The sequence below is a fragment of the Triticum urartu genome, chromosome 1A (assembly GCF_056163025.1).
Source record: "Triticum urartu cultivar PI428250 chromosome 1A, HENAU_Tu73, whole genome shotgun sequence".
Taxonomy (NCBI): Eukaryota; Viridiplantae; Streptophyta; class Magnoliopsida; order Poales; family Poaceae; genus Triticum; species Triticum urartu.
This window is the reverse complement of record NC_141873.1, coordinates 559478922-559499144: the sequence shown is the minus strand read 5'-3', so window position 1 is coordinate 559499144 and position 20223 is coordinate 559478922. Positions and strand designations below refer to the sequence as shown.

Below are 20223 nucleotides of genomic sequence, written 5' to 3'. Positions count from 1 at the left end.
GCACGCCGAGGAGAGTCGTTAGTAGGAGCATGTATGAAAAACACCCATAAATAAACTCAAAAAGATTGTGAAAACGATGTAATTTTAAGCTGACTAAGAATGCAAGGAAGAACATGGGACGTTTTGGTTGACGAGAACATGATACACAATTGGAGATCCTATTATCAGTTACTACCTTCTTCAGCATGGCATGCTGAGATGACCATGGCGAAAGCTAGGATTGCTGCCAAAAGGAGAGCCTTGGGTCCTTTCTTGGGAAGCGCCATATGAAGAGGTGAGTTAGCACCCTTGAAAAAACAACTAGTGTTTATTATGCTCTTATTAAGCACTGCTATTCTTGTGTTTCGACGTGGGGTGGGAATGGCTCCTTGATCTCCCTTATATAGCAAGCAATTCTGGAATCGGGTAACTGACACTACTTCAATACGTCACTGCAATGGGCCAACAATAAAGAAACAGTAGGGTTCTCAAACGTGCTGAATTGAGTACATATCTTTATGACATTATTTAAAGTGTTATGTTACTGGTTCTGTGATTAAGATCTTTCTTCAGGGATGGTCATGTACTTAATATCAACAGTAAGTACTCAATTCAGATCAATTGTGTGAACCATAAAAAAATGTGTGTGCACTTAAAACCGGCGAATCCATTTGACGTGCGTTCCTTCGGTTTTTTTTTTCATATAAAATGTGTGTTCTCTTCTCTTTTTCCCTTTCATGCGGTTTTACAATGTTGGCATTTTTAAAAATGTTCTTGAAATTTTAGAAATATTCAAAAAAGTTAAGAAAACGTTCAGAGGTTTTGAGCAATTTTCTGAATTTAGAATGTTCATAGTGCTTTAACGTTCAGGTGGCTTGCTACGGAGTGACCCGCGCAAGGAATAAGGATCCACCAGGAGCTTCCCGTAAAACCTAGGGCACCTGATGTCCCATAGAATCTATTTTATACGTACTCCAAACAATGTGGGAGCATCTATGTATCTCCTATTGCGAGGCGGTAGAACCACTCACCTGAAGCGACGCGGGAGCTGTTGGTTTGCTTCGTTCGTTTCTTTTGTTTCTTTGTTTTCATTATTCTTTTATTTTTGTTTAAATTTTAAAAATATTCTAAATATATACATAAAAAAGTTCTTTACTCGATTTTCAAAAAAGATCGCCATGCATTTGTAAAAAGAAAATTCATATCATTAAAGCAATTATTCATCACATCTAAAAAATGTTCACACATTTCAAAAGTTTGTTCGTGGTATATTAGAAAAGAATATTTTTATGCTGTCAAATTTTTTGCTCGTTGTAACATTCAAAAAAAGTTTGTGACATTTCAAAAGATATTTTTACCACTTAAAAATCTTTCACATGTGTTAAGAACATGTTCATGGCATTTATGGAAATGTTCAATATGTCTTAAAAAAAATCACCATGTATTTTAGAAATATTCAAAGTGCATTTGACAAATCTTCAGCACTTAAAAAATGTTTATGCATTTAGGTTTTTTTAATCTCTGTTAAATAAATCAACTGTGTATTTAAAATATGCTGAATGTGTATTCAAAAAAATGTTCAACGTGTAACTGAAAAATGTTCAATGTGCATTTGATAAAATGTTGAATATGTTTTCAAATAAAATATGTTCAGCATATATTTGAAAAATATTCAACTTTTATTTCGAAAAAATGTTCAGCGTGTATAAGAAAAATGTTCAACATGTATTTTTTAGAAACAATAACACAAACAAAAATAATAATAAACGACTAAAAACGTTTCAAAAAACATAGAAACGAAGAAGAAAAACACACGAAAGCTTCGAAAGTCTGTCAATAAAACCTTTTATAAAATCGCTCAGGAAGTTACTGTATTGGTTAGCCTACGCGAAACATTGTGGCCCATTTGTACTGCAAGGAAAGAGCTGTGGCTCATCCTGAGAAAACCTTTTGTCTCTCTCTCTACTAGTAAGTGTGCACGTGCAACGCACATTTGATACCATGTTTTTTTGTACAATTTGTCTTAATCCCTGCACTTGTAGGGGTAGTTTGACCTGAATTCTGCTCATGTAATCACCAAAATCGAGAAAAAAAACTCATTAATTTCAATTATTAGCATCGCAGATCACATTTTCCAAGCGGATTGTCAGATTAAAGTCGGGCTCAGGGCATTCTTGGGCAAGTTACTAAGCTCGCTCGAGTAAGTCGCGATCCAAAGTGGTGGCAATGTTGAACGAAATCTAAGGATCCAGAGCAGAAGGAAGAGAAGAGAGGAGAGCGGAAACCAATAGACGATGAAAGGAAGAGGGGCGGCCATTGATATTCAGGAGGCGGGAAAAGGGAAAAGACCATCTCTCGACGTCCGGTGCATTTTCCACAAGTGGTGGCCGATGATGGATTGGATGCAAGAGCGGCATTAGTAGATAAGCATTCCACGCTTAGGGCACCGTGCCAGTACGTCAGCTTTCTCACAATGAGGCTAAAGTTATGGAGTGTGTCATCGTGTTCCCTTTGCTGTGCCGGCACGAGATGGGCATTGCTGGACGAGCTAGTTAGTGAAGTTTGTGATACCCTTTACTTACAAGATCCTGATGTCTCACGTCAACATGTCTGATCTGCTTGCTACTTTCTCCTAGGATAGATCAAAGTTGATAGTTTGACGAATTAAATACGTTACTCAATATCTTTGATCTGCTTGCTACTTTCTCCTAGGATTAGCTGATCGCAAATCTCACATGCTTCCATTCACATTTACATATGCAACAGAAACAAATAGATTCACAACACCTGTACTCATATACGATATCGCTGGCCATTCGAATTCTGCAAAGGATACTTGTACATTTGGCATTACGTTGTAATTTAGCAGTGATCATATATAAAATCTGGTTAGCAGAGACCACACTGCAACCCAAAAAGGGAAAGATTACATAATGGTGTGGGAAGAAAGTTTGTATAAAAATAGTAATACAAAATACAATGCTTGTTCTCCTTTATCGTTGACCAGTTCTTGATCAACATAAATCCAATTGCACAAGCTTCAACAGGGGAAACTAATGTTAATCTTGATATATTTGATACCATGTATACACTTCAAAGGTTAGTTACTGCGTCTATAAAAAAAGTGGCCAGCAGCACAGGTACATAAATTTTCTAGTGATAACAAAGTACATGACCTCGCGTACCACAGTCAAAATTGCCTACACACTCTACTAATGCTATAAATCATCATTCTTTGTATTTCCTCAGTACTACACTACTATCTCCCCTATGGCGATTCAACAGTTTAGAACAAAGTTAATCAGCATATTGTCCGTCAGAGTTTGCTCACACGTCAAGAAAAATGTTTTATACAGGAGCATATTGAGCAGGAAATATAATACCTACAGAGAGCTTCAGTTTCACAATATTTCAGTAAATTTAATTAGGAAGTTGACATTTTTCAGTTTAGTGATAACAGTAAGTGTGGCTTGACATGAACATCAAGTAGTGCAAGTCATACGGATCTTGTCAGCTGCAAACTATACTGAACCTCTATACGTGATAAGAAACAACTTTTGAAACAAAGAGCCCAATATAGTACTCCCTCTGTTCCTTAATATAAGTCTTTTTAAAGATCTCAATATGAATTACATACGAAGCGAAATGAGTGAATTTAGTGAGTATATTTGTATCTAGTGACTATTGACATCCGTATGTGTCCGTATTGAAATATCTAAGAAGACTCATATTTAGAAACGGAGGGCGTATATTTGTATCTAGTGACTATTGACAAACTATTTTTTAACTTATTTTCATTTAAAGCTATGATGAGCTGATCACCTAGCTGTATAATTCTTGTATGGTGTGAGAAAAAATAAATGGGGAAAGTCCGACATACACCATATTTGGCGAGTGCCACGCCCTTTGCTCTACTGTGTACCAAACTGAGATTGACCTCAACACACACAGCAGCACAAACGTCCATGCTCAGCCTACACCATTAGAATTTCTCAAAAAGGAAATGTGACGCTCTGGAAGAAAATATACATAACCAGACAAGCATAAACTACAACACAATCTAGCATATCGACATCATCTCCCTAGAAGCATTTAAAATCAAGTAAAATTAAATTTGGGTGCAGAATCTGATTACCTGATGTACTCTACAAGCCCATACCTGGTTTGGCCAATCTTCTATACTTTCTTTGCCATGTTGACCATGCCAACCATGCAACTCTAAATTCCAACGACAACAACAATCCAAGATTTGTCCTCGAATAGTTTCAGTCATTACTACAGAATTGTTAGATGATGGGGCTTGAGTTTTCTACTGACTATACAACATAAAGCAAAACAAAGAAAGCCACCCAAAAATAGCTATAGAACAAAATTTCACGCAAACAGTCCGAATCTGATTCAAGAAAGATGTAGTTGTATTGTAAAATAAATTACCATCCAATATAACCTGAGATAGCAGATTGACTTAGTGGCATCTCATCAAGTACCTGCAGGGTGAGGACTATCATTAATCACACAGTTCATTATGAAAGCCTGCTCCTCAAATTGACAAAAAGAGGCCCAATTGTCGTGCATATGGGATCACATATTGAAGCAAAATTGGAAGATATGGCTGCACGCTTCAGTAAAAAAAATGCAAAAACAGTATATAATACCCCTTATAGAGTACAAGAAATATGACAAGAGAAACCAAGGCAAAGTCCACAATAAATATGAACATGCCGTTATGCAGAAAATGTGGAACGTAGCATTACATGAGGTATTTTAATGGAGAAAAACAGGTACCCATGCAGCAATTCTAATCGAGACAATCCTGAAATTTCTGTCATACTAAAATTATGTACACAAATTCAAGGCAATTAGGTTAGAAGCGAAGTCAGAAATTTGCTAGTGTGAGCTAGATTGCAGGCAGGAGTTATGGCTTTATGGGATGCATGAAATCTACAAGTTAATTGGAATAGTCTCACTTGCAACATCATACATCACATACACGATGCCATATTACAAAGCATGCAAGCAGTTACCTACAGGTCCGGAGGAACAGTGCGAGGGGGAGGAGGCGTTGCTGACCTGTGCATCTTTCAATTGCTGCATCTCTTCTAGCAGCCGCAGTCCCCTAGGCGAATCGATGCCTCCCGTCGCCCTCCAGCGCCCAAACATGAAGGACGTAGGTGTCCACGTCACCCCGCTTGACACCGATGGATTTCTTCCAGAAAGAGCGGCGTCGGCCTCCAGAAAGAGCGGCCTCGGCCTCGGCAATGAGCGCATCCACGCGCGGCGTCCAGAGCGTGTACCTCACAGCCGCCTCCTCGTCCCGATCCTGTCAGATCCCATCCCCACACCAACACCTCGCAGCGGAAGAATGCAGCGAGCCAGTGAGGAACAAATTCCACTCGCCGAAGGCGGCCACCAGAGGAGACGCGTGGGGAGCGGGGAAGCGGCAAGCGGGAAGGCCAGATGGGTGGAAGGGGAAGGTGGAAGGAGGACCGGTGCTACGCGTGGGAGGGACGGCAACATTTTCTTGAAGGGCGAACGGATATGGGAGAGATTACGGAATACACGGGCGAGATTAGCGGAGTGGTGGCTGTGTGGGGCCTGATCCAGATCGGGCATGGGAAATTCCGTCCGCTCGGTGGAGCATGGTCACCCAACAGTAATTGCTACATGCAATCGTGACCCCCGGTCAGATGTATTTAGGCCATTAGATCTTATTAGATGCGACAATCTGGCGGCACAAATTAGGCTGGGTACACATAATGGGGTGGCTTTAAAAAAGAAAATGTTCAATTGTTTAATAGTAGTATAGATATAGAAAAAAACACAAAAAAGAACGAAGAGATGTTGTCGCAATGAACCCTAGGCAAGTCAAGGGTCCCCTAAAAAGAAAAGGCAAGGGCGCTCGGCGGTGGGTGGCGGCTGAGGGCCGGCGGCGAGCAGCGGGTGAAAGCCACGCGTCGGCGTTAGGTATTGGCAGAGAAGGCCCAGTGGCAGCCATGACGGCAAGCCCTGGCCCCAGCTCTCCAAGTCTGCAGACCAGTGGGCGGCAGTTCTCAACGGGTAATTCACAAATGTCTGATAGTGTAAAAAAGTTGATTTGTTATTAATGTAGTGTAGTTTCAGTATGTTCCTAATATATTTGCAAACGAAGAAAAGGTTGTTCTCATCGGCAGCCCTGTTGATTTTGTGGGGACTTGCTTTACTAGATACAGCAAATTGAATCACACCTTCAATCCACGCGAGCGACTTTACCTCAACTACGAGCATATTTTCTCTAGCAGATGAGAATACAATTGTACCTCCAATCCGATCGAAATCCTCGAACCTGATAATTGCATTTCCCCCAAGAGATAAGAGCATATTCAAAATCCCAACCTCCCATGTTTATGTCAATTTAGTAGTGACTTATTACTGTGATTTAGCCAGCTGAAGTGGCGGGACCAGGATTTGCCGTCATGGCTGCCTGCGGGGAAAAGTGAGTCTCAATCGTTTGGAACAGCAACAGAACAGTGGTCCCAATTCTAGTTGTTGGCAAATACAGTGAGTGTTGGAATCCTCATGAACCAAAGAAGCTTAGTGGCAGGTCACATTAGATTAAAAAAGTATATACTGGACACACTTGCATAAGGATAAAAAGTATATACAGGAAGCATTTAATTGTTTCCTTTCCAAAGAGGACATTCACTTGATACTTCAGAATACAGATATAGAATTCAGAGATAGATCTCACAAACTAGAGCATATGCATGTTCAACTTGAGAAGAAATTAACGTGGTCACTGCAAAGCACACGTACATTTTTTTTTTAAAATGGGCAATGAAAGTACATAAATGACAATTTTGAACATTCAAATTCGATTATACTGCAAATGAGATATGTCATCCTTTCCAATCGGCTCCGAGCTCTTGTATTTTGTTGCTTTCATCTGTTTCGTTCTGAGCAAGCTGTTGACCATTTGTGGTCAATTGCTGCCCCGGAATTGGACCCCATTTTTGGTCTTGTTCTTGCAGTGCTCCATTTGATGGATCCTTGCTGACGCTTCGTTCACCAGCAGCACCCACATTTGGTTCATGTGGTGCTGGTGCTCCCACTCCTTGCCGTTCCACTCCTTGGTCGTCGTCATCGTGTGGGGGTTCTTGGTATGGCCAGCGCTTGCTGCTGTGGACGTTGCAATGAGAAAGAATGACCCATATATGCGTTATGAACTCACTACCTGTTGCAAGGCATTTCTTGTGAGCCGAGGCATTCCATGAGGGGGCTGTGTGTACCAGTATATCGACCCAGACTTCTGCAAGGACCTTCCAGCGAACTACTTCATCTGGGATCTCATGAATCAGAGACCAAGCAAGGCGTGCAGCACTCGCAAGTATCGTATTGGGATGGGTCCTTAATCTGTCCATTTTTTGGTCGTCTTGTTGAGGCACTCCTCGAATCAGCCTTCTGTATATGCTTTGCAGGGTGTCACAGCCTTTCAGGATATCTAAAGCCTCATCGACGGTGTTTCTGAATAAGTCATCGGCAGTTAGGAAACTGTCAGGTAGCAAATCTGGTTCTATAAGAAGCAGATAGGCACAGTAGCGTGATATACTGTTGGCGGCTATATAATTAGCCCGCAGCCACCCTTCAATTCTGTCTTCCTTTATAACATATGGCTGGGAGGAAAAGCAATTGAGAGCAGTCTTGATTGCAGACAGTAACTCAGAAGTGGTTAAGCTTGAGTTGTAGTGCTGGGCAAGCTCAATCTCACAGAGGCTTGTTGCTATATGCCACACAAGAATGCTATGGCACCATGTACCCAGTTTGAAAGTCCACTCGAAGTTGAACTGCTTAACATCAGTCGGCAGGTCTGACTTTAGTGAGTTCTGCTTAAGATCTAATGAGCAAAGTGACTTGAGAACGGCGGCTTTCACATCCTCTGGCAGCTCCGTTGGGCTGCCTACTTTTGCACCTCTAATTTCTTTTGGAACCAAGCCAAGGCTTAACCAGTAAAGAATGTTCCTAGGATTGTGACCAAATGACTGCAAGAATTCATACTGACCGATCTTATTGTGCCAACGGCGCCCAATTCTACATCCAGGTGTGCACAAGATCTGAACCAAGAACTCCCACAGCCACTCTGGAACCCACTTCAGGGTCCTCGAAGTGTATTCGCACAGCAACATCACCTTGGTCCAGTCGGACAACAAGTAGGTGACCACCTTCCAAGACTCCTTCAGCACGATAATCCCCATGAATATCCATGTGATGATCAGGTCAACGTTGACCCTGTGTACGACGTGGGCAATTTCCCCCTGTTTAGGCTTGTAGAGTTTATAAATGTCCCTTCCAAGCCAAGCAATGAGAGCAATGGTCAAGGGAGGGTACCAAGCAAAAATCAGCGGGAAGCCACGCCAAAAAAGGATGGGGTATCTTGTGTAGAAGTAGTCATTGAGGAATGCTAGCTCCAACTCAGCAATTCCGAATGCTCTCTCAGCGTGGTGGTCTATATGTGCAGGTAAACCTCTGCTGAATGATCTCTCACTGTGGTGGCCTATTTGTGCAGGTAAATCTCCGCTGAATGTTCCCTCAGCGTGGTGATGTATTTGTGCAGACAAATCTTCATCCTTCTTGCCAATAATTTCATACATTAATTTTCTGGTGCTTTTAATACTATCGGCTGGCAGGGGTAAGTCGTCAAATCTGCAACGGAGTAGCCGGTATAGTGCAAAGGACAGGCATAGGTCTTTGGTCCATGATGGTTGGACATCCCCTGCATCGTCGTCTGCATGCTGGTTGCTGGGCAGCTGCCAAGTCTTGTCAAGAGTGATGAATACTCCCTCTGACTTCACTTTCAGATAAAATTCATACCCAGGCGCCTGCAGCTGGACCTTCTGCTTCTGATCTCCACAGACCAGGTACTTGTATTTTAACATTGTGGTCGGATCCCCCTCCCTACAAATACCAGCCTCGGTACCCATATATGCTGTCACAAGTGGTGAGCTCCAACCGTGCAAGAAGGAGCCTGAGGCCCAACTGTACGCAACTATTAGGTACATACTTCTCATTTGCTGCATTGCCCAGAGCACCCAGATGGGATGCTTGAACTGACTGTTCTGTGTGCCAATTAAGAAGGCCACCCCTAGAAGTGACATCACCCTAGCGCCCTCGGTAATGTGGCTGTTGTCTTGGTCAGGGATGCCGTATGCCGAGATGAAGCAAGCATTGAACCGCAGGTTGACCAATATTAGCGCCCATATTGAAAACAGATCTTTCTTGAAGGGTGCACTCTGCATCAGCCCAATTGTGTAGATGAATGAGGAATCACTTATGGCGTCGAGGATAAGTAAGAGGTACTTGATGGAGGAGTAGCGGCACCGACGACGGAACATGTCCAAGAATGACATCAGGAGGAAGACAGATGCAATGGCCACAACAAGGAACTCAATTCTCATAAGCACCGCGCTATCACTATCTTCAAAAAGTAAGGACCATTTCACAAGTTCGGTGGCCTTCACCATGTTTTCCCCCTTTGGTTTGCGTGAGCCCCCCTGACAATTATTTTCAAATACTTATTATAAATCAAGTGAATCTGATATTCTTCAAGTACTATTAATATTTGACCAGCTCTAGATCACACATGTTGTTTTATTATTATTTAGTAATAAATAGAAAACTTGCCATTTAAACACAAACCTGCCCCCCTAATGTCATTGTGACCACAAATCCTATTGTAATATGTTTATAGATTCCAAAAAAATGCTAGGAAGTACTTTCCGAGACATATATTTCCTCAAATATCACATCCAAATAATTCTACCATACCAGAAGTCAAAGTTTTAAAAAAATTGACGGTATAAACAATACTAAGTTGGATGGTGAGGTAACTGAGGTTGGGCTGGTTGAACCGAGGCCCGAGTCCATGTTTGTGACTACATGGTGTCTTCGCAAAAATCTAAGTCTTATTCCTTTAAAAAGAAACAAAAACCGCATAAGAAGGCGGAAATTTCCACACCAGCACGAGTTTCCACATGAGAGGCATATTTTGGGATAGCACGGGTCCAACAAACTTGGCTAAACATAAAATCATCGGTGATTGTGTATGGGAACTTCGGTTGGTCTTTTGGGCTATTCTTGAGGTAGGTAAACTAGGCTTCCATGTGTATGTCCTGGATCACCTTGACTCTCGACTTCACATGGCATTATTTAATACAGCCTGGAGTCGTATCCTTCCTGAAGGCACCACACGGTACGATAGTGTCTCGATACGATCTAGGGCATGCACGGTTGCCAATGGGAATTTTAATTCCCACTCGGTAACCATGAGTACCCAATCGATTTTCTCATATATCGGCCCCGAACCCTTCCCAACATACCGGCTTCCCATAAATTCAAGTTATCAATTACAGCGTTGAAGAAGAAAGAACATCAAATAACGTCTGATTTATATCTGCCGACAAGTGTTGCCAATATATGGTCACTACCTTGATGGAATAGCAAATAGGTTTTGCACGCTAATAAGGGTGGGAGTGCCTGCCTTATTATGATCGTTTGGCAGGTAGAGATGATATTGTTTTTATTGGCAAAAATTCTTCTCCGTTGTAGGTATTTTTTCATTGTATGCACTGGCTTTGAACTTGGTTTATGCAACACCCAATGGAGTACTGACCGTTGTTCAAGACGGTGTGTATGCAGTTGGAGTGGGTGGCCAGTGAGGTTTTAACCCAACATGGGTGGCAGCATAATCTTCAGATTGGTCCACCCCATGCTTAGACATAGGCATAGTGTCGGTCTTATAGTGCTTTACTGTTGCCATTATGTCAATTTATTTACTTCTATTCTCAAACATGGTACTTTTGGCTATATGCATCATAGCTATGCAGAGGCTGAGTGTCGTTGATGATGCTTTGTATCCGTTTGGTGCTACATTTTTAGTTAATACAAGCGCCCTTTTACATATATAAAAAAATACTAATTCTGTTTGTGTATATACTCCCTTCGTGTGTGAAAAAACGGCTTACATTATGGGACTGAGGAAGTACTTGATTGTCAATAAAGTTTGCTATCAATTTGTTGTAACTTTGGTCACTAATATAGGAAAAAGATAGATTGGTGGGTGAATGTAGCAATTGACTTTGATGTATTTCAAGAGGGTAATCATTTACTCCCTCCGTTCCTAAATATAAGTCTTTTTAGAGATTCCAATACAAACTACATACGGATGTATATAGACATATTTTAGAGTGTAGATTCACTCATTTTGCTCCGTATGTAGTCCCTTATTAGAATCTATGAAAATACTTATATTTAGAGCATCTCCAGCCGTTGGCCTCTAGGAGGTGCTAAAAATCGCCCCCTGGGGGCGCACCGGCGCAAACCGCGTGCTGGGGGCGTGATGCTCCCCAGTCGCGGCGCCCATGATTTTTTTTGAAAACTAAAATTCGGCATAAACAAGGCGCAAACAAGGCACAAACAAGGCGCAAACAAGGCACAAACAAGGCGAGTTCATACATATTTAAAAATATTTTACAAAATAAGAAAAAAAACGCTACTAGGCCCGTCGTCGCCCTCGCCGTTCCTCGCCGCCCGCCGCCCTTGAAGCTCTACATGCCGAGGAGCCTGTAGAACCGCGTGTAGTCGCCGCCGCCGCCGTCGTCGCCTCCTCCGCGGCCGCCGTCCCTGCTGCACCCCTCCCCAGATTGGTGCGGCGAGTTGGATGGTCCGGGGGTGTCCTCGTCCTCGTCGTTGTCGACGATCACCACGCCATTCTCGTCCTCGCACCCACGCTTGCGGGCGGCTATCTCCTCCAGGGCTCGGCGCTACCGGACCATCTCGTCGCGGAGGTAGTCGTCTCGCGCCCACTTTAGGAAGGCCTCGTCGGAGAAGCCGCGCCGGACAATGGCCTTGTACTCCGCGGGAAGGCCGGCCTCCACCTTCGGCCTGACGAGGACGAGGCGGCCAGAGGTGGGGGAGGAGTTGGCGATGCGGACGCCGGAGCTGCGGGTGCGCTGGCTGACCGGCGTGTCCCGGGGCTCCGGCTTGACGGGGCGGGGGCAGGGAGAGCCGGACGAGCGGCCGGACGAGGAGGAGGACGCCCCCGGATCCATGCACCTCGGCGTCCACGAGATCCCACGCCGGCGGGAGAAGGACGGGGGGAGCGGGGTGCTCCAGCCTAGGCGTGTTGTCGCCCTCGATGTACTAGAGGACGGCCTCCAGCGTGCGGCCAGGCACGTCCCACCATCGGCGGCGGCCTTCGGAGTTGAGCCTTCCGGAGGGCACGACACCGTTGGTGGCCTCGAGCTGCTCGGTGTGGCGGCGCCGGAAGTACTGCTCCCAGAGCGGGCTGTCGGGGACGTATCGCGGACCTTTCCTCGCCGCCTGCGGCAGAGAGACGCGGATACGCGCGATCTCCGCATGCCGTGCCGCCCCGGTGGGCGTCGGTGGCACCGGGACCCCGCCGGCACTGATCCTCCATGCCCCGGGCACCCGCATGTCCGGCTGGACCGGGTACTCGACCTCGTAGAGGAACCGAGTTTCGTCCTCGTGAAGGTGGCGGCGGCAAGCCGTTCGCCGCCGTGCCATCGCCTGGAAAGCGCTCGGCCATATGGTTGAACTGGAAACGGCGAGAAGAAAGGGAGGAATGGGGGTGTCGAGGAACGAGGGCGTCGGCGGTGGAGAGTTTGTGCGTCACAGGCGCGCTGGTGGTGGCTTATATAGGCGGAGGCGCCGCCCGTACGCGTGGCCGCCGTGTGTACGCGTGGCGGGCGAGGGACGCGCGTCATCCCGTCTTCACTACGCCGCCCGTGAGGCATCAATGGAGGAGGCTGACCGGCGCGGCAGCGCGTGGCAGCTTTGGCATTGATTCCGCCGCGGGAATCAAGGCAACGAGGACGACGAAGCGGCAAAAAGAGCCGAGTCGCTGTCAAGGAGGGCCCGCCGATTTTCACGCCAAAAACGGTTCGGCCGGCGCCCCCAAGCGCCCCCAGCGCACCGGGTTCGGCCTGGGTCCGCCGGCGTCAGTTTCGGCCCGAGCCGGCGAAAAAAGGGCCTTGGGGGCGCGGCTGGAGATGCTCTTAGGAACGGAGGGAGTACATGTTTAATTATGATATAAAATTACTTCCTTCCTACTTTCTCCATTTACAGTTCGTCTCGGACTATGTACTGGTGCTAGCTGACATGGTATAACAAAATTGGAGTTCATAACTAACTTTCTGTTTTTGTTTTACTTGGATGGTGCTTTTCTCTGAAATAATGAATGGATAAAGGAAACACACAAGCTGCTATATTGGTCCAGCCAAACAAATTTCATGCTTCCCGTACTGACTCCAACAGTATTGGTAATTATGCTAATTTGGTCACCAGTATGATACTAATTGATAGATCAAAGAGAATTAAACCAAGTTGCTCAGTTTATTGGTCGACCTGATCATTTGCCATGTGCACATGCTACTAACCTGCTCATATGCTGTACAGTTCAAAACAGGGTGCTACTTGAGTTCCTGAAACTATTTACGCCATGGCAAGGTTAAGTCTTTTATGAAGCTGGTCTGAGGGAATTAGGTCTGAACCTGAACTACAGTTTAAATATGGTTCTAAAAAAATAAAAATAAAACCTAAGGCAAAGTGTGAACAAATGGTCCTTTTAGGTTCTAGTTCTTCTCCTGGATCTTGAATATGAAGCTCAGCTATTTACTTGACAATTGATCAAGTGTACAGCAGGGTCCTCTTTTTAGGCTTAGCATGGTATACAGCTTAGTCTTTTATTTGTTTACACTTCACACAGCCAAGCATGTAAACCAAAATACTGATCCACAAAGCAAAGTAAGGTAGGAGTACTTCTTATATCTTCAGATATTTGCATGTGGACTTGTTCAGTCAGCAACCATTTATCTATGGTACTGGCAAAGAGTGCACTTGGTGAGAAATACCCATTACAGGTTATGCCCGTGTCGCAAACCATGCATCTCTACAGAACATTGACTAATGTATACTAAGGGTTTGTATCTGTTACGACTTACGACCTGTTATGTACAATGACATGAACCTGAACTTGAATTTGAAAAGGTGCTGCTGCACATATAGTACAGGTACTACTCTAAACTGAAAATCGAACCTACAGTTTTCTTCTCTTTGATCCCATAGTAGTACATTCAGTTAATTTCCTGGACTATGCACTTTATCAAGAAAAGCATGCAAACAAGATTCTTCCTCCATCCGTATTTATATGCACCCCCCTCGAATTGAGCCTAATCTTGACCCAAAATTCGACTAATAAATTATGAGTTATATGACACAAGTATAAATCATTTGGTAAATCATATATTGTAAGTCAAATTTAGGCTCAGTATTTGAGGACTAATATACCTAGATGAAGTACTCGCATGCAAGATCAAGGTGCTTTACTGTATTTTAGCGACGGGCATGCAACTTAACTTGTTAAATCAGCAGAGATGTATAACCATACACCTCAACAAGACCTTTGCTGAAAATAAAAGATGGATTTACTTTGGAGTTTTAGCTTCCATATTTAAGGGCTCTAGACCTGATTCTATTTGCATGATAAGGCGATGCTGCTACATATCTATGCGTAGAAAAACAATCATCGATCCCTCCATCTCCTGTAGCCAAGATCACTATCCCTTACTGAAATCTTAAAGTTTTTATGTCTGTTTCTCATAGTAACATGCTATTCATGGTGCCCTTAAATACAAATACAAGGTTTTACCTGTACTTGATGCTATCTAAATCTGGTTGGGGAGGATGCCTTGACTCCACTCTTCTTGATATTCTTCCTTGCCTCCCTTGGTGCTTTCCTTGTTCTGCTCGCTCTGCTCCGCCTATTTTTTTGCGGGGGAGCTTTGTTCCACCTCTTGCCGAGCTGTGGCTGATTCTGGGCTTCCCCGCCCAGACTCCTTTTCCTCCTCCAGTTTCTCTTGTCCCTCGATGCTTGGCTATCCTAGGTGACCGCCCTGGCTCCTGGGTCTTGGTTCTTGAGGAGAAATGCTAGTAAGATGCTAGCGTGTGAGGTTTGGTCCAGCTAGGCAACAACTCTGCCTGGTCAATTTCTAATAGTACTAGGTATTGTCAGAATAAGGGAAGTGCATGGTTAATAATATTGCCAACGGCTGGCTGTCATATATAGTCACCACTTATAGTCACTCATACAACAAGGTTAGCTATAAGATTACTACTTTTTTCTACATTCTCTCTATCTCTTTCTTCGTATTTATTGTATTTTTCTAGAAGTACGCATATAGCTAGGCTCTTGCATGAGAGCCCACTTCATTCACTTTTTCATGTTTCTCTCTTCATGGGCAAAATTGCCATGTAAGCGGGGGCGACGGTGTTGGGAAACTGCTGGAGCACGTTTTTTGCGTCAACTTTCTTCTATGCGTGCTTTCTTTGGAGTGAGGGAGCTGCTGGAGATGCTCTAAGCATGCTTTGACAGACCACATATAGCAATGATCAAAGGCATGTATCCACGTCCAGACCAAGCGAATAAAGCTGTAAATTAAAAAAAACAAATCGTAAAAGTACATAATTGATGTCGTTGATCTTTTGCTTTCCTCTTGGAACAAGGCACATACATTCTCTTGTCATGGTTGGTAAGATGTCCTATATGCACATCAATGTTCCAGCTGCCTTTTTTTCATGTCGCATCAGTATTAACTTCCTTGGCCGCCTGGTCCGGTGGCGGCGGGCCACAAGATTTGATTGCTGTCCAAATGGAAATGGACAACTAGTTCCTCTCTGCATCGACCTAATTAATGTCCAAACATGTAAATAATTGGACTCTAGACATTTTCAAACAAGGTGTTCCTACTGGCAGTTCTGTGGGATGAATGAACTCTGATTCGGCATGACGACCGGTTAGCTTCCTCCGGCGTCCCCTTCCACGTGACTTCCACAAATCTTCACCTACTCCCCAATCTCTCACCCCCACTCTCTCTGCGTGCGATCCCCTGCTCCCGCACCGCCCATTGCTTTTGCTTCCCAGCCCGCCACCCCCCGCCAGGCACGAGAAGCAGTTCTTGTCAAAGGGAGAAGGGGAGGTACTGGTTGTCTTCTTTTTTTAACTCATATAGTTCTTGTTTTATTCTGATATGAGATTATTTCACTCCTGGTCCTAGTGCAGCACACAACATGTTGAATACAGTATTGTTTTTCAGTTTTCACTAGTTCATACAGCTAGTAGGATGTTTAATTTACCTGGTTCCTGACTTCAGGTTCAGGTGGCTGGGAAATCAATTTCTTTCGGACGTCGGTCGAGTGGATTCTGTACGTACTTCAGGTCAGTTTGATGGCTTCCTTGTATATGTTTGTGCCGTCAAGAATTTGTCAAGTTTCTCTGAATTATAGCTTCGCATTTTTGGCAAGCTGCATTCCAATGTTTCTCAACTGCTGCATATATACCATTCTCTTTTTTTCAAACAACGAGCACACCTCGTCGATTTCCATTTAGAGAAACCGTGAGTCTTACAAGTTATAACATGCCAAATAGGAAAGCTAGAAACAGAACAGCCAAAAAAGTGTTCTAATAAATTTATATTAGATGTATACCATGCCGTTCGTCAATTTCATATCATTATGCATTTGATGTATTTTTTTCTTTCCCTTTTCGTAGGTGGCAGCACATACTAATAAATTTTCCTGGCTCCGCCACTGCATCCAGCTGCTTATCCTTGCAATGGCGTTCAAAATCATCCTAAGTATCGTACACAAGGATGGCGAAATACTCAACCCTATAGTTATTCAATTCGTCGTCGCCCTCACTACAGCGCTCATGGTGACCCGATTTGTGCTGGATGCTTTGCGGCATCGGTCAACAGGCAAGGCCATGAGAATGACTCTGATCGTTATGGACGCAGTAACCCAAGCATTGACCATATACAGTCTTGGGATCATGCAACGCCCCTCCGATAAGGACTACTACTACAAGGTGTGGGCTGTGCTGTTGGTCACCCTCCGTTACAGCGTCAAGATAGGCCGCCCGGCCGGCATCGCCCTGAAGCAAACCCCGTTGGTAGACCTCATGTCCTCCTTCTGGTCTGCCAACATCCTTCGCTCCAAGGCACCCAGGATTCTCAAGGTAACTGGTTGGCTGCTTTGGTCAGTCAACTCTTTACGCATCATCTATGGTTTTATCTCCTCTGAATTTGCCAACGATAGCCACAGAGAGGATTTGAGACTATTAACAGAGTACATGCGTCATGAGCACGAAGCTGGTGGTGGGGGTGATGGTGACCCTGTCACAATGAAGGGGTACCGGTACTTGGTGCGGGGCGAAGCCAAGAAACGGAAGATGAAGAAGAACGAAACCGGCGGACAAGCAAGAGATACTGGTATGGTGGAGGAAACTGGGAATATCAGGAGGCTCTTGCTGGCGTTGAGAGAGGAGCACAAGGAGATCCTGACGCTTGAGAAGATCTGGGAGGAGCCGGCCGATCCGGCTGACGCCCTTGACGAGGAGCTCAAGGACCTTTGCCTCTCCTTTGCACTCTACAAGCTTCTTCGCAGGCGCTTCTTCAACTTCGGCATCCATGAGGCCAAGCTGAAAAGGACAAGACGGCTGGTTCTTGATGGGATCCTCGGTGAGCCCTGCAACTCCGAAAGGGCGTTCCGTGTCAGCGAGGCCGAGTTGTCTTTCCTCAATGACTTCTTCAACAGCAGGCATGCCATAGTATTTGCGAAAGGCTTCCCATTCATCCGGCTCCTGCTATCCACCATTCTGATAGGAGGGATTGGAGGCATGGCGGTTGCTATCTATAGCTTTTCCAAGGTTGGCACAAGAGACGAGCTCGGCAATGTTCATGGTGGAGTAACTTTTACATGGTTTCTCCTGTCGTTTCTTTTTGTAAAAGAGACATGGGAGATCATGACTTACGTGTTCTCAGACTGGACCAAGATAATTTTGTTGTGCCAGTACGTACAGAAGCCATGGTGGCTGCGAAACTCGGTGACCAAGGCTCTTGTGCGGAACCTCTGTAAGCTCTCTGTGCCCTGGTTGCCAAGATGGCATGGAAAGGTTGGTCAATGCAACATTCTCTTCCCAATCCGTTTTGCCTTCCCACTGCGGTTTTTCTTTGGAGCAAGATATTCTAGGTACTTTGTATATCTGTCAACGGATGTGAAGGGTACTGTGATGAACTGTCTCAGACACTGCTTGGCCAAATGTCCCGTGCGGTTGGACAACTACCTTGAGCGGGCATTCGTTCATGTCAAGGCTGTTGGTTTTCCTGCAAGTGTCAGGGGAGCGGTCACTGGAGTGGAGGACTGTGTGCACATTCTGCTGGTTTGGCATATTGCTACGTGCTACTGCGAGATTCATCTCGCTAAAAGAAGAAAGGTGAAAGCCACTCCAAATCTTGGGGGGTCTCCATACATGGTCGCTAGGACATTATCGCAGTACTGTGCGTATGTACTTACACTGGTTCCTCCTCTAGTGCCTGGGAACAGTCTAATGGGTAGATCGGTGCTGATAAAGATGTATGAAGAAAAATGTCGTCTTCTCCTCGGACCCTACAACTCCAGCACCCATTGTACATTGCGGGACCATATCCTTGTAAGGCTCGAAGAATATGCATCAGGGGACATACATTTGTATGACGAGGAAAAAGACAACACCATATTGAAGAAGGGGGCAGCTCTTGGCAAGAAGCTGATACAAGCGATCCGCGGTGATGATGATACGCTGGAAGATCATCATATTGAAGATCTGTGGAGGTTCTTGTCGGAGTTCTGGGCCGGATTCGTTATCCACTTGGCTGCATCTACAAGGGCTTCTCACCACAAGATATATCTGAGCTCTGGCGGGGAGTTCATGACACATCTCTGGGCGTTGCTAACCCATGCCGGCATCCTAGGGGAGGTCCAGCACGGCGACCAAAATATTGATAACGCACTAACGCAAGGAGATGATTATGATCGGACTGTGCAGTATTAGGTGGGAAAATCTGCAGTGCCGTTTCATGTGAAAATGTATGACGATTAGTGGGGTTCGAAATATGCTTCAGCTGGTGTCTAATTAAGAAGCTATCCCAGGTGACACGCTGGGCGCCTGGGTCAGAAGGATTTGCAATGGGTGACGATCTTCGACTTGCTCGAGGGATCAAAGCTGGAGGTTGCTTGTGTGTATTTGAAGTTCATCAATATCCCTAGTTATTTGTTGCTAGTTCCTGTTGTAGCTTGAATGCCTGGTTTCGTTGACTAGATGTTAATTTACTGTCTTTAATTAAAAAAAATCATCTAACGGTGCGGCTTGTGCACTGGAGGTGTATGGATCAAGGTCATGTAAAGACTCAAACTCCATTTGCTTCACTGGAAATTGGGTCATGTGGCCCCTTTATCCAGAAAAAGTGAGAATGTATCTGTTTGATTCAGTGCTTGTTTGCGTTGCTTAATTATTATTTTTGCGAGGATTTTGTGCTGAAAATAATGTTCAGTAATCAGGCTATTAATCATAACATTATTTTCTACATGAGAAAAATGTCGCATTTACCTTTTGTGATAGTTATGATATCAAACTTACAATAGGGGTCTTAGTTTTATAACTTAATGAAGGACAATAGGGGTTTCAATAGAGAGACTGACGAGGATGTGCCTAGGCTGAAGATTGCTGCTATCTTGGTACTAAGTGGCATAGGTTTGAATGAGAATCCTAGTCCAGAGACCTGATTACTGAAATGTGGTAGTTTGTGGGTGCAGAGATTCACCGTGTTGCAGGCTTGCAGCCTTCATCAGTGGAGTGGTCTCCTAGGACATGATTGGGCAGCGCAGTGCAAGAAGGCATCTGAAAAGTTGTAAAACATATAAATCTTTACTGATGAAATGTCGCTGTGTTGGTCGGCACACTTGGTGGGAACCAGCCGCACCACTGACTTGCCACTTGGATGTGCCTGGTGCTGAATTTGCATTTGTCAGTTGTTGTAAGCATCAGTATTGTGTACTGTTGTCCATAAATACCCTGCTGAATCTTGTATCCTGAGGCTGGTGTCTCCAGCGAATTTTTTTGCTTTCGTTATAAAGCAGGGTCACGTTTAAAAAAAGAAAAGAGAGACCCCGCCGAGTGCATGTTTTATTGGACTATATACCAGAGAGAACAATCTCCAGTTTGCTCTCAAACCAATAAATATGAAACAAACTCTTGTATCTTTCAGGGGAGCCATGTACAGTAGTGGATAACAACATGGGCATGCTTAGCACCATGATTTTGAAATCTCTTGCTTGTGCTTAATTCCTGATTGGGATGTTGGATGAACCGGAAGCAAAGCT

At 44.6% G+C, this 20223-nt stretch overlaps 2 protein-coding genes across 4 annotated transcripts; one reads left to right on the top strand and one right to left on the bottom strand.

Moving 5' to 3' along the window:
• Positions 1 to 6478: 6478 nt before the first annotated feature.
• On the bottom strand, positions 6479 to 15063 carry LOC125529277 (uncharacterized). Of its 2 annotated transcripts, none has more exons than XM_048693684.2 (2): positions 14678 to 15063; positions 6479 to 9503 (listed from the first exon to the last, which is right to left on the bottom strand). In XM_048693684.2, the coding sequence occupies exon 2, from the start codon at positions 9471 to 9473 to the stop codon at positions 6855 to 6857; it is 2619 nt and encodes an 872-aa protein (XP_048549641.1). In that variant the 5' UTR covers positions 9474 to 9503; positions 14678 to 15063; the 3' UTR covers positions 6479 to 6854. The 2 variants fall into 2 exon arrangements, with proteins under 2 accessions (XP_048549641.1, XP_048549647.1); XM_048693690.2 differs by having other exon boundaries at positions 6481 to 9242; positions 14678 to 15062.
• Positions 15064 to 15722: 659 nt separating this feature from the next.
• LOC125529259 (uncharacterized) lies at positions 15723 to 19331 on the top strand. Of its 2 annotated transcripts, none has more exons than XM_048693675.2 (3): positions 15723 to 16004; positions 16179 to 16243; positions 16625 to 19331. In XM_048693675.2, exon 3 carries the CDS (start codon positions 16640 to 16642, stop codon positions 18893 to 18895), a length of 2256 nt encoding a protein of 751 aa, XP_048549632.2. In that variant the 5' UTR covers positions 15723 to 16004; positions 16179 to 16243; positions 16625 to 16639; the 3' UTR covers positions 18896 to 19331. The 2 variants fall into 2 exon arrangements, with proteins under 2 accessions (XP_048549632.2, XP_048549625.2); XM_048693668.2 differs by having other exon boundaries at positions 15727 to 16004; positions 16577 to 19331.
• The last annotated feature ends 892 nt before the right edge of the window (positions 19332 to 20223 follow it).